Genomic DNA, 13,226 nt, shown 5'->3' with positions numbered 1-13,226 from the left:
CTAACTCAAATACTGAATATAGTTAAAGAAAATTATTTTTATTTATATGTTTAACAAATATTTATTCAATTCAAAGGCTTCTCAGGTAGTCTAGTGGTCCACCTGTCAGTGCAGGAGATAGTAAGAGACACGGGTTCAATCCCTTGGACAGAAAGATCCTGTGGGTTGCCATGCCAACCCACTCCAGTATTCTTGCCTAGAGATTTCCCATGGACAGAGGAGCCTGGCAGGCTACTGTCCACGGGGTCACAAAGAGTCAGACATGACAGAAGTGACTTAGCACACATGCATTCGATTGAAATTCAAGACTCTGCTGGTATAAAGGTAAAAAAGAGTACTGTTTTCCTTTGGAAGATTACAGTCTATTGAGAAGACCGACTTGAAAAGTATTATTCTATTTTGTGGTACATACAAACCACAGAGGTGCCAGAGAAGACATGGGTGGCTTTGGCAATCAAGGCAGGTATCATAGGGCAGAAGAAGAGTCATACTGAGACATGGATAATATCGTGTAGCAGGACGAATAAAATTCTGTAGGATTTGCAGGGTCAGTATTAACATCCAATGCTTATTAAACATTCAAAACTGCATGTTTTTGGAAAACAGTTTGGCAATTCCTTAAAAAAAAATAAAGTATGGAATATGACTCTGCAATTCCACTGCAGGATATATGCCCAAAAGAAGTGAAAGCAAGGACTTGAGCAGACATTTGTAAGTCCATAGTCACAGCAGCACTATTCTCAATAGCCAAAAAGAGCAAGCAATCCAACTGTCCATGGGCAGATGAATGAAAATACAAAATGTATATACATTTAATGCATATACATTACATATAATGGAGTATTATTCAGCCATAAAAAAGAAAACCTGACACAAGCTATAACGTAGATGGACTGTGGAGACATTATACTAAGTGAAATACGCCAGTCATAAAAGGACAAACATGGTATGATCCTATTTATATGAGATTCCCAGAGTACTCAAATTCTTAGAGACAAGAAGTAGAATGCTGGTTGCCAGGGGCTAGAGGGAGCAGGAAATGGATAGAAAACTTCTGGAGATAGGTGGTGATAATGGTGCTGCAACAACATGAATATATATATAGTGACTTAGAACTATACACTTAAAAATGGTTAAAATGATAAGCTGTATTAAATATCTCTGAGGGTAAAAAGGACTATAATCTCAATTTTGTATTGCTTCATCAGAAAAAGTAATTAATGGATCAACAACTATTTATTGAATACCTCCTGGACTGTTGGGCTTCTAATTACTACCTTGAAGTGGAAACACATTCACTCCAACATGAAAAACTGTAGCTTCTTTCCGAAAAGTTACAAGTTGCTAAGACCAGTTACTTAAAGCAAAGTCAAAATTCATCTCCAAGTGAAAAAAAGTACATTCCTCATTGTCCATGGCTTAAAAGCAACTAATAAATATCTCCTTTGGACGAACTCAGTTCAGTCTCTCAGTCATGTCTGACTCTTTGCGACCCCATGGACTGCAGCACACCAGGCTTCCCCATCACCAACTCTCAGCATCAGGGTCTTTTCCAACGACTCAGCTCTTTGCATCAGGTGGCCAAAGTATTGGAGCTGCAGCTTCAGCATCAGTCCTTCCAATGAATATTCAGGACTGATTTCCTTTAGGATTGACTGGTTTGATCTCCTTGCAGTCCAAGGGACTCTCAACCGCAAAGGATAAAAATCCATGCTCTGGAAAGTAATACTTTGAAAAAGTCTGAAGTCACCAAAAACAGTATGTGATTTTTAAAAAAACACTTAATCATAGATAATATATTAAAATATTTATGATAACAATCAGAGTTGACTCAGTTCAAACAAGTTCAGCAAGCACAGAACACAAAGGAAGGAATAAGAGAGAACAAGTTTTAAAGTTCTAGAACAAAGCAAATCTTTTCAGTCATTTGTATTAGTTCAAAGTTCCAATTACCGTAGGTTTTACTGGCTGCCTATTTTTTCACAGGGGATTCCTGGCTCAGACTGTAAAGAATCTGCCTGCAATGTGGGAGACCCAGGTTCAGTTCCTGGGTTGGGAAGATGCCCTGGAGAAGGGAGACAGAGGAGCCTGGCAGGCTACAGTCCATGGAGTTGCAAAGGGTCGGACACGACTGAGCAACTGATGCTATTTTTTCTATTCTCAATAAACAAAATTATTTTTCAATTATAATACAAGTTGACTCTACTTACTCCTGGTGGAAACATCTGAATAAGATTTCCAGCTACGTCTAGAATTCTCAGGTTGAAAAGATCACAAAGTCCCTGTGTCAGGAAACAAAAGAGAGAAAGAGAGCTTTTACAAATCTAATATGTAGCATCATAAACATCTCTTGTAAGTTTAAACTTGATGAGGCTGATCACCTTTCCTAATTACCTGATCAGTACTCTCCCCAAGGAAATCACAATGAATGAAGCACCAGATTCTCTGAATTCTCCATTTCCTCTGACCACTCCAGGGCAACATAACATGGTGGCCAAGAACTAGACTATTTGTAGTAAATATCTGTAGGTTCAAATTCACCTCTGACACTTACTATATATCTATGGGAAAATTTCTTAATCGTTGTACTTTAGCTTCTCCATTTGTAAAATGGAAACGTTAATGGAAACTCCTACCTTCAATACACCAGCAAGGAGATCCAACCAGTCAATCCTAAAGGAAATCAGTCCTGAGTGTTCACTGAAAGGACTGATGCTGAAGCTAAAACTCCAATACTTTGGCCACCTGATGCAAAGAACTGACTCATTTGAAAACTCCCTGATGCTGGGAAAGATTGAAGGCAGCAGGAGAAGGGGACGACAGAGGATGAGATGGTTGGATGGCATCACCGACTCAATAACATGAGCTTGAGTAAACTCCGGGAGTTGGAGATGGACAGGGAGGCCTCGCGTGCTGCAGTCCATGGAGTTGCAAGGAGTCAGACACGACTGAGCGACTGAACTGAACTGACCTTCAATATGGACACTGAATGCATTAAACAAATTACTAATGAGAAAGTGCTCACTAAAGGGTTTAATAGATACTGAGCATTTAGTTGACATTTCTACCATTAAAATAGAAAGAATTTTTGGGAGACAGAAAACAGACATAATTCCACTGGCACTTGTTTCACAACTACCTCTTGTGTGGCACTTAGCTGACACAAGCCTTTCCTTATAAAGGAAATCCGTCAGTCTAGCCACATGCCCAACGGGACTGGATGGGCATATACATTCAGACACATGTGTGCAGACATACACATGATTTACAACATACCAGAAAATGATTCACAATACGTTCATTATCAAAACAAATGACTATTTTCTGCAATGCCTTATCATTTACAACGCAGATCAAAAAGAACAACAATAGACTGAATCATATTAAACATACAAGGATATAAATGATTATAGGCATTCTTCACATGATAATTCAGGACAGGATTTACTAGCATTAAAGTGTTTTTAAAGTTTAAAAGCCTCAGGGTTTACAAATTTGTAGTAAGACTATTGATTTGAAATATGGACTTTTACATTAGACAGGTATGGATCTAAGATCCTTCCTTGACCTTTGCAAACTATGCCTGAGTCACATAACCACTCTGATCTTTATTCTAAAATGAGTATAATAAGAGATATATGATAAAGTTGTTATAAACACAAAATAACATAATGCTTCATGATGATCCTGTTGCTGCTGCTGTTGCTTTCCTTCAAATAAGAGAGACATGCTTTTAACAGGTTTATTCTATAATTTCAAGATATTTTACTTGCTTATACTAAGCAGGATTTTAAGGAATATATGAATGAAATTTTTGAAATATACTTATTTACAGCCTATACCTTGGTATTTTTTACATATCATATTACAGTGTGCACAGAATTTTTAAAGGAAACACCTTCTTTAGAGAAAAGCAGAATAGTAGGAATTAATCTGCTATTTTTATTCCTCAGTATACTGCAAGCCATGCATTTCCTATCAAATTAATTCTAATGTGCATAAATAAGGAAGGTAAACCTGTTGACAGGTTCCTAACAAGAAACAGTACTCTGAACTGGAAAAATTGAGGAGAGTTTAATAAAGTCACTGTTTATAAAAGTTTGACAAGGTTTAGGGAAACCAACAAGGTTCCCTAAGCCAAGAAAGGTAGTTCTCTAAACCTACAAAGTTCCCAAAAGCTAGCAACAGCAGAGAGTTCTTTAACACCACAGGTCTAAAGAGCCAAGGGAACATAAGAATGTTCATGTGACGATGTTCTGATGATCACATGACATTAGCTATGACCCTCCAGAAAGGCATGCAGGCAACTCACAGCAACCTTTCAGACACAGTACCACAGGAAAACCATCTGGGACTCAGTCTCCAGGGCTTCCCAGGGGGCCCAGTGGCAAAAGAGCCGCCTGCCTACGCAGGAGATTCGGGTTTGGTCCCTGGATTAGGAAGAGCCCCTTGTGGAGGGAATGGCAACCCACTCCAGTACTATTGCCTGGAAAATCCCATGGACAGAGGAGTCTGGCGGGCGACAGTCCACGGGGTCACAAGGAGTCAGACACGACTGGGCAAGTGCGCATGCACACACTCAGTCGTCTCCTGCTCTTTTACCTCCTGATACTGACCGTCATTGGACATACCCTAGAGGAAATCAGAGGACAAAGGAGGTCACTGACGCTCACACAATTCAGTCTCACAGACACAGGAGAGAAAAGCAGGCTGGAAAAGGATGGACAGTGGATATAAAGGAAAAATGGAAGCTATCTAGCATATATTCCAAAATCAAAAAGTACTTATACTTTGTGCTGTATACAAAGTTTCCAGATAAAAATACAGGAGACTCACTTAAATTTAAATTTCAGACAAAAAAGATAAGATTTTTCAAATGTATAAGTATATCCCATGCAATATTTGGAGCATACTTACACTAAAACAATTCTTCTTTGGTAATCTGAAATTCAAATTTAAAGCATTCTTTATTTTTATTTACAAAGTCCAGTATACCTAGCTTTGTAAAAAAAATCCAAGTTATAACCTTCTTTTGTCACAGTGATTTGGGAATTTATCACACGTAATTAGAGGGAAAGCAAATGATGGCTGGTACGCAGATGCTCTGATCTAGTCTACAACTGCTCTCTATCACGGTGTAATGAGTTCTTCACCAACAAAAGAAAGTTTGGTTCCATGTTTTGCTTACCTCTGGCAAAGATTTAATGTTGTTCCTGGCCAGAAGAAGCTTCTGGAGCTTCTTCAAGAACTTCACTTCTTTGGGTATACACACGAGCTGATTGTAGTTAAGCTGAAGTTCAGAAAGATTCTCAAGGAAACAAAGTTCTCTAGGAATGCTGGCTAGCTGGTTATGATTTATACTCAAACATCTAAGATTTTTTAATCTAAAAAATAAACAAAATATACGAATGAAATTCACAAGAATAAGGAAGTCCATTGTACATTTATGTACCATTTATCAGAGCCACGTATCAATTCATATTTTTTGTAGCTCATCTGAGCTCTTCTCCAGTCAAGGGTTCACAACTACAATGAATCATTTGAGGATAAAAAAAAAAAAATATTTGTTGTAATTTAACTTTCAAAGATATTTTGTGATCAGATGGTTCATGTTTAAAGCATTTAATGTAATCAAAACCCAGATTTAAGAGAAAGAAAATTCTGTCTTAAGTCTTTGTACATATACTTTATTAATTGCAGATGCAGTACCCGAGGTTCACAAGCACTTTGGAAGAACCAACATTTTGAACTTGGCCTGAAACAATTAGGGCAACAGGGAAGCACAGTAAATATGCCTTGAGTAATATTTCCCTTGAGAAAATATTAAGTGTATTTTGAATAAAGAAGCCAGAAGAAATAAGCATTGAAAGTGAATAGTGAAGTTACTCAGTCACGTCCGACTCTTTGCAACCTCATGGACTGTAGCCTGCACCAGGCTCCTCCGTCCATGGTTATTTTCCAGGCGAGGGTTCTAGAGTGGGTTGCCATTTCCTCCTCCAGGGGATCTTCCCGACCCAGGGATCGAACCCAGGTCTCCCTCATTGCAGGCAGATGCTTTACTCTCTGAGCCACCAGGGAAGCTAAAATAAGCATTACTGAGCACCAACTATGTACTTGTACATTAAATTTAATCAACAGAACAACCCTAAGGTTGGAATTATTACATTTAATCCAGAAATGAAGAAAATAAAGGATCAGAGGCAGTGAATAACTTGTCTAACTTAACCATTAGAAAACAGTGTAAAGATTCAAATGTAGACATATCTTCTTGCAAAGCTAAGAATGAGGATTTATAAAGCTCTAAAGGTGTTAAAGTAATAACAGAATGAGGTGACATTTCTAGGCAGTTATAAATGGGGGACTGGAGCTTAGGACAATAGTCAGTGTGAGCGAAAGAGATTTGTGGAAAGACTCTATGATCTCAGTTGTGGAAGCCATATGAATAGATGAGACTGACAGAAAGAACAACAACAAAAGAGGAGAAAGAGACAGAGAGGAAGCCAACGAAAAGATTCTTGAGAAATATGAACATCTGATCCCCTCCCAACAGGCACTCAGAGAAGGCAAGAGCAGAAAAATAGATAAACCAGGTTAAGAAGTAATTTCTAAAGGTATGGGAGAAGAGTATTTCAAAATTAAAAATATGGGTAAAACTTTAAATATTAAAATATTAAAGAGAGTAGTGCAAAAAAAAATCTAAACCTACTAGAACTAAAAGCAGGGCCACAGACTACAAAGTCTCTATTTTAAATTTATTTTATGTGTATATTGTAGCCACAAACAACTGAAAAATAAAATTTTCAAAATTCCATTTACAATAACATCAAAAAACACATAAAATAGTTAAGAATACATTTAATTAAAGACAATACTGTACTCTGTTCTGCAAACAGAGCTAAGCTTATTGAACTGTGAACTCAATATGTTATAGCTGCAAGAATTTTGAAGTTCGTCTTCTCAAAATTCTTCCTTTAGAGATGAGAAAACCAATATCCAAGACAGTTAAAATACTTGGCCAAGGTCATAAGGCTAGTTGCACAAAGTTAGGACCTGAACCTAATTCACCAGATCTTCCAAAGTGTCATTTTTTTCATTACATCACCAACATATAAATCAACTGATAAACTGAATGAGTGAAAAAGCAAGAAGACAACTATTGGCATTTGTTACTATAAATATTCATTTTCTTCAGAAATGAGATAACTTCAAATATTTTTCTAGGTGCTTTTATTTAAAACATTACTTCTTCTGTAAAAATCTATCTTGGAAAAATAGATTGGGTGGAGGTATAGACAAGTAAATTGAAATAATTTTTAGGTAAGGTAGAAAGTGTTTTGTTGAGAACTATTCATAGTTTTGTATCCTTCCCTCAAAAATCTGGATGTTTTTATGTTGTAATACATCTGTTTCTTGACCCAATCAAAAAATGGGCCAAAGAACTAAACAGACATTTCTCAAAAGAAGACATACAGATGGCTAACAAACACATGAAAAGATGCTCAACATCACTCATTATTAGAGAAATGCAAATCAAAGCCACAGTGAGGTACCATTTCACGCCAGTCAGAATGGCTGCTATCCAAGTCTACAAGCAATAAATGCTGGAGAGGGTGTGGAGAAAAGGGAACCCTCGTACACTGTTGGTGGGAATGCAAACTAGTACAGCCACTACAGAGAACAGTGTGGAGATTCCTTAAAAAACTGGAAATAGAACTGCCATATGACCCAGCAATCCCACTGCTGGGCATCCACACTGAGGAAACCAGAATTGAAAAAGACACATGTACCCCAGTGTTCATCACAGCACTGTTTACAATAGCCAGGACATGGAAGCAACCTAGATGTCCATCAGCAGACAAATGGATAAGAAAGCTGTGGTACATATACACAATGGAATATTACTCAGCCATTAAAAAAATACATTTGAATCGGTTCTACTGAGATGGATGAAACTGGAGCCCATTATACAGAGTGAAGTAAGCCAGAAAGAAAAACACCAATACAGTATACTAACGCATATATATGGAATTTAGAAGGATGACAACGATAACCCTATATGCAAGACAGAAAAAGAGACACAGATGTATAAAACAGTCTTTTGGACTCTGTGGGAGAAGGCGAGGGTGGGATGAACTGAGAGAATAGCATTGAAACATGTATATTATCATATGTGAAACAGATCGCCAGTCCAGGTTCAATGCATGAGACAAATGCTCAGGGCTGGGGCAATGGGATGACCCAGAGGGATGGGATGGGGAGGGAGGTGGGAGGGGGGTTCAGGATGGGGAACACATGTAAACCCATGGCTGATTCATGTCAATGTATGGCAAAAACCACCACAATATTATAAAGTAATTAGTCTCCAACTAAAATAAATAAATTAAAAAAAAAAATCTGTTTCTGTTCAACAGGCAATAAGGAGTCTCCAAAGTAACCCTGCTTAGGTTTCTTTCTCCAACAGTCAGAAGAAAAGCTCAAGAGGGTGTTCTGCCAACAGAAAGACAAGGCTCTCAGTGTGCTCCAGAAAGCCACTGTAACAGCGGCTCGTCCATGCAAATGTCAGTGATAATAAAATGTGGGTTTTTTTTTTTCATGAAAATGGCATACTGACTTTAAAGTCTTTATTTTCACATTACCTATTCCATCAAGCTGAAAATGTTTTACTGTAAAGTTTAAAGTCCCCAGTTCTAGAACAGAGCAAGCTCCAAGAACCCCAGTGAGAAAATCAGTAACAATCAACTTTAGAACTTTGTTTCAAACCCTCACTTTTATACTTAGACTATCAAATCATGCTGTTTCTCATTTCTCTGAAGTGTTTAAAGAATTAGTGGCTTGCCTCAGTCTTTCAATTGCTCTTTGCTATGTATTAATCTCACAAGGACTTGAGTCTAGGCATACAGTGTTTTAACGACCAGGGTGGGAGGACACCGCAGTTGAGGCGGGAGAGGGGAAAAGTAACCAACTCACATTATAACAACATTACCTGCTAATTTCTTGAGGAATCCATGTAAGCTGATTGTTGTTCAGATTAAGCAGGATCAAACTTTGTAAACCATCTGTTAGAAAATAATTTCAGTCACTTTAGCTATCTGTTAGAAAATAATTTTTAGTCACTTTTCCATACACCTTTGTTCTCCTTCCTTTCTTGCCTTGGCCAAGGTTCTTTGGGTGCTGGTAACTGATACCCTCTTAAATTAGTTTAAGCAAAAAGGTACAATTTACCACAAAGTTACAAAGCTAAATCGTGGCCCCTGAGGACACAGGGGTACTGCCAAACTCACCACAAACTTGAATCAGAAACTCAAAGGCATCAGTACCCAGGACTGTTTTAGTTCTGTTTTTGAGACTTGCAAGAGGAGCCCCATAAATGTTTGCAAAGCGCCATGAATCTAGTCTAAAGGGTCTTCTTGACAAGCGGAACTCATTCATCCAACAGAAAAACCGCAGGTGATACCGGCAAAGGCCCCGCGGCCCGCAGGCATCTCCCGCCAGGGCAGGCGTCTGCAGACCTCCCGCCCGGGGTCTGCAGTCTCTTCGGGACCAGGCAGGCAGAACCCTGTATCGAAGAATGTGGAGTAGACGGAGAGCGTCCTCCACTCCGTGCAAGACCAGAGCCAGGGTCTCCCTGGAGCGGAAGGAGCAGACATGCACTGGCCCGTGGAACAGTTCTGATCTTCCCCGGAGACTGGAAGGATCCGGGAAATTCTGCGCGGTCTTTCGTGGAGAACAGGTGCTCTTCGGTCGCCAGCTTCTGCGCGGGGCGCAAAACGAAGTCGAGAACTAGGGGGCTCTCCCCGCTCTCCGTGCCGGGTACTGTGACGGCTCCCCTCTGGCACCACTCCTGCATGCAGGGCGCCGGGCCTGCCCGCGCTGCTCGTGGATGCCATGGACACCGTCGCGCCGATGCTTCCCAGCCCCGGGCGGAGGTCAATCTCCGGGGCACCACCACCAGCGCCTTGAACTTGAAGTCAGTGATTCCAGACTGGGTGTACCACGCTTCTAGGTACATCTTCTCCCCAGCAGTCTTTGGCCTTAGACCTCCCCAGGAGCCAGTCCATTGCTGCCTGGGCCTGCCCTGCCCTATCCTGTTTCCAACATGCTGGGCCCTGCAGTGCGGCTAGAGTCACCTTAATAGAAATACATGTGTATAAACATACATAGTATGTAATTTTACACGTGTGTGTGTGTGTATATATATATATATATATATATATAAATACAGCATTCCCGTGAACAACATGCGAGCATTAGAGGCACCCATCCTCCACCAGTGGAAAAATCCATGTATAACCTACGGTGTGCCCTCCCATCTGTTCTTCTGCACCCCAGGATTTAACCAACCCGGGAACCTGCAGTACTTACCGGCAGTATTTACCATTGAAAAATTACCCTGGTATAAGTGGACCCACAACTCAAACCTGTGTTGTTCAAGGGTCAACTGTATGTATTGGGTGTATATATATATAGTCCTCTGACTTCTCTTGGTGGTCACAGAGGGTCCCCTGGGCTTCTGAAGCTCCCTCAGAATCACTGAACCGAGTTGTGATGGTCAAGGAGACCCCCACACCAACTCCAGGCCAACGGTCTGTCTCTCTCCAAGAGATTCTCCAAGTCTGGGAGATTATACTCTTTGGAAATCTCTGCAGAACATAGAGTTTCATTTTTTGTTATAGCTTCTCTAAGCTTCATATTCATATTCTCCCTCTCCCACATTCCTTCACTCCTTATTCTTTCACTTTTAAACATATTATCTCTACTTTTCCATGTATCCATATAGCCATCCCACAGCTTCTGCATTTGAATGGTTATGGAGTAGACAGAATTCTCAGACTGAAATGCCTACAGGAACCGAGAAGATAACTCAAAACACAACAGTGGGCCTGGCAGGGGTGCACTGAACTGGCGAGCGCATGCTTTTTGCCACAGGGGACCTGCATTTCGGCCAGCTCCCAGCAACTGGTGTCATGTGGGAATGTGAGTCCATTGTTGCCTAATCTTTCTTTTTCAGAGAAACAAAAAAGAGCCAGAGATCCAGACTTTTATATGAACTGTCTTAATTTGCAAATTTGGGTTTTCGTTCAGTTGCCAACTTGTGTCTGACTCTTCACGATCCCATGGTGTATAGCACACCAGGCTTCCCGGTCCCTCACCATCTCTCTGAGTTTGCCCAAGGTCATGTCCACTGAATCGGTGATACCCTTCAGCCATCTCATCCTCTGTTGCCCTCTTCCTCTTCTGCCTTCAGTCTTTCCTAGCATCAGGGTCTTTTCCAATTAGTTGGCTCTTCACATCAGGTGGCTAAAGTATTGGAGCTTCAACTTCAGCATCAGTCCTTCCAATGAGTATTCAGTTTTGACTGACGAATTTGATCTCCTTGCTGTACAAGAAGGGACTCTCAAGAGTCTTCTCCAGCACCACAGTTCAAATTCAGTGTTCTGCCTTCTTTATGGTCCAGCTCTCACATCTGTACATAACTACTGTAAAGACCATAGTCTTGACTATATGGATCTTTCTTGGCAAAATGATGTCTTTGCTTTTTTAACACACTGTCTAGGTTTGTCATAGCTTTCCTGGCAAGAAGCAACTGTCTTCTAATTTCCAGGCTGCAGTCAACATCCGCAGTGATTTTAGAGCCCAAGAAGAGGAAATCTGTCACTGTTTCCCCCTTTTCCCCATCTATTTGCCATGAAGTGATGGGACCAGATGCCATGATCTTTGTTTTTTAATATTAAGTTTTAAGCTGGCTTTGACCCTAATTCAAAATTTTAGAGAGGCAGACAAAACAGAACCAACCTATTTGTAAACCAGATTCATCCCACAGGTCACCAGTTTGCAACTTTTCTCTTAGTTTCATATGGTTAGCTCAAACCAGAAAAACTGTTTAAAATTCTGTCATAAACCCCAAGAAAGAGAATGTGACTGACTCTGCTTGGGACACGTCTTACCCTGGTCCAGTCTACTCTGATGGGATAGGGAAAGGGGCAAGAACAGCACCATGCAACACATGTTGGGCACCAAACTGCTTCTTGGATAATCAAGACCTGGCATAGAACATAATTTATGTCACTCACATGAGATTTTCAAAGTTCGGCAGCTCCACATCAAGAAATAGAGAAACTACAGACCTTCAGGGGTAGGGTACTGTATACAGATTACATATATTTTTTAAACCTCAAATTTAAGAGCAACATGAGAAAAAATATCTTTACAGAAGCCTAAAGTAGCACGAACTAGGTTGCTTAATATTATTTATATACATCAGATTTTACCTGTTTGCCCCTCAATGTAGTTCATAACTATTATTATGTACTTTTTTGCATGCTCTTAATTTTTTCTTATTTATAAACTTTTTGTAAGTAAATAATAATTGAACCCTGTACCTATAAGTTTGTATATATAATGTACATACCATTGATAAGTTTACTACAGTTATTATTTTGTGGGAAAATATTTCTCTAAGACACATGATCTAATATTTTAAAATACTTTAAAGAGGTAGTACTAGAATCTACTTGTGTTTTTGTTATATATCCACAACTGAGACCCCATGAAATTATACCTTTAATAAATGTTGCTCAGTGATAATGATGACAATATATAGTACCCATGCCTCAGAAGTTCACAGGACATCATAAATTCTATTATATGGTTCTGATTTTACTACTGGGGACACATAAGTAGTGAAATCCCTTACACTAGTTAATGAAGCTATCAAGATTATCTGGATTTCTTTGTCATGTGTTTTATCCTTAAGCATATTCTACCTACATTAAATAGGAAAAATGTCATATTAAATGGAGAAATTATTAGCTTAAGGGAAACACAAAGAAGAAATTTGATTTATTTAACCTCGTATCTTTTCTTTAAAATTCTCCCCAAGTTAAGCTTCACATCTTTTTTTTTTAATTTATTTATTTACTTTAATTGGAGGCTAATTACTTTACAATATTGTAGTGGTCTTTCCATACATTGACATGAATCAGCTGTGGGTGTACATGTGTTCCCCATCCTGAACCACCCTCCCACCTCCCTCCCTATCCCATCCCTCTGGGTCATCCCAGTGCACTGGCCCTGAGCACCGTCTCATGCATCAAACCTAGACTGGCAATCTATTTCACATATGGTAATATATATGTTTCAATGCTAATCTCTCAAATCATCCCACCCTCGTCTTCTCCCACAGAGTCAAAAAGTCTGTTCTTTACATCTGTGTCTCTTCTGCTGTC

At 39.6% G+C, this 13,226-nt stretch overlaps 1 protein-coding gene across 5 annotated transcripts in view; it reads right to left on the bottom strand.

Annotated features, from left to right (window-relative positions):
- Positions 1–13,226, bottom strand: part of LRRC69 (leucine rich repeat containing 69) — a 75,787-nt gene that overhangs the window by 44,740 nt on the left and 17,821 nt on the right. For all 5 annotated transcript variants that reach the window (XR_014055775.1, XR_014055776.1, XM_081496853.1 and 2 more), the window contains exons 3-5: positions 8,984–9,056; positions 5,189–5,384; positions 2,211–2,282 (exon numbers count right to left, since the gene is read on the bottom strand). Coding sequence is in view for 3 of the 5 variants with exons in the window: in XM_081496853.1 (XP_081352979.1) it covers positions 2,211–2,282; positions 5,189–5,384; positions 8,984–9,056 (341 nt within the window). In the remaining 2 variants the exon portion in view is untranslated. The remainder of the gene's footprint in view (positions 1–2,210; positions 2,283–5,188; positions 5,385–8,983; positions 9,057–13,226) is intronic.

This window comes from Giraffa tippelskirchi, chromosome 6 (assembly GCF_054371585.1).
Source record: "Giraffa tippelskirchi isolate mGirTip1 chromosome 6, T2T-mGirTip1v1.2.pri, whole genome shotgun sequence".
Lineage (NCBI taxonomy): Eukaryota > Metazoa > Chordata > Mammalia > Artiodactyla > Giraffidae > Giraffa > Giraffa tippelskirchi.
Note: the sequence above shows the minus strand (reverse complement) of the source record. Positions and strands in the feature narration are given on the sequence as shown.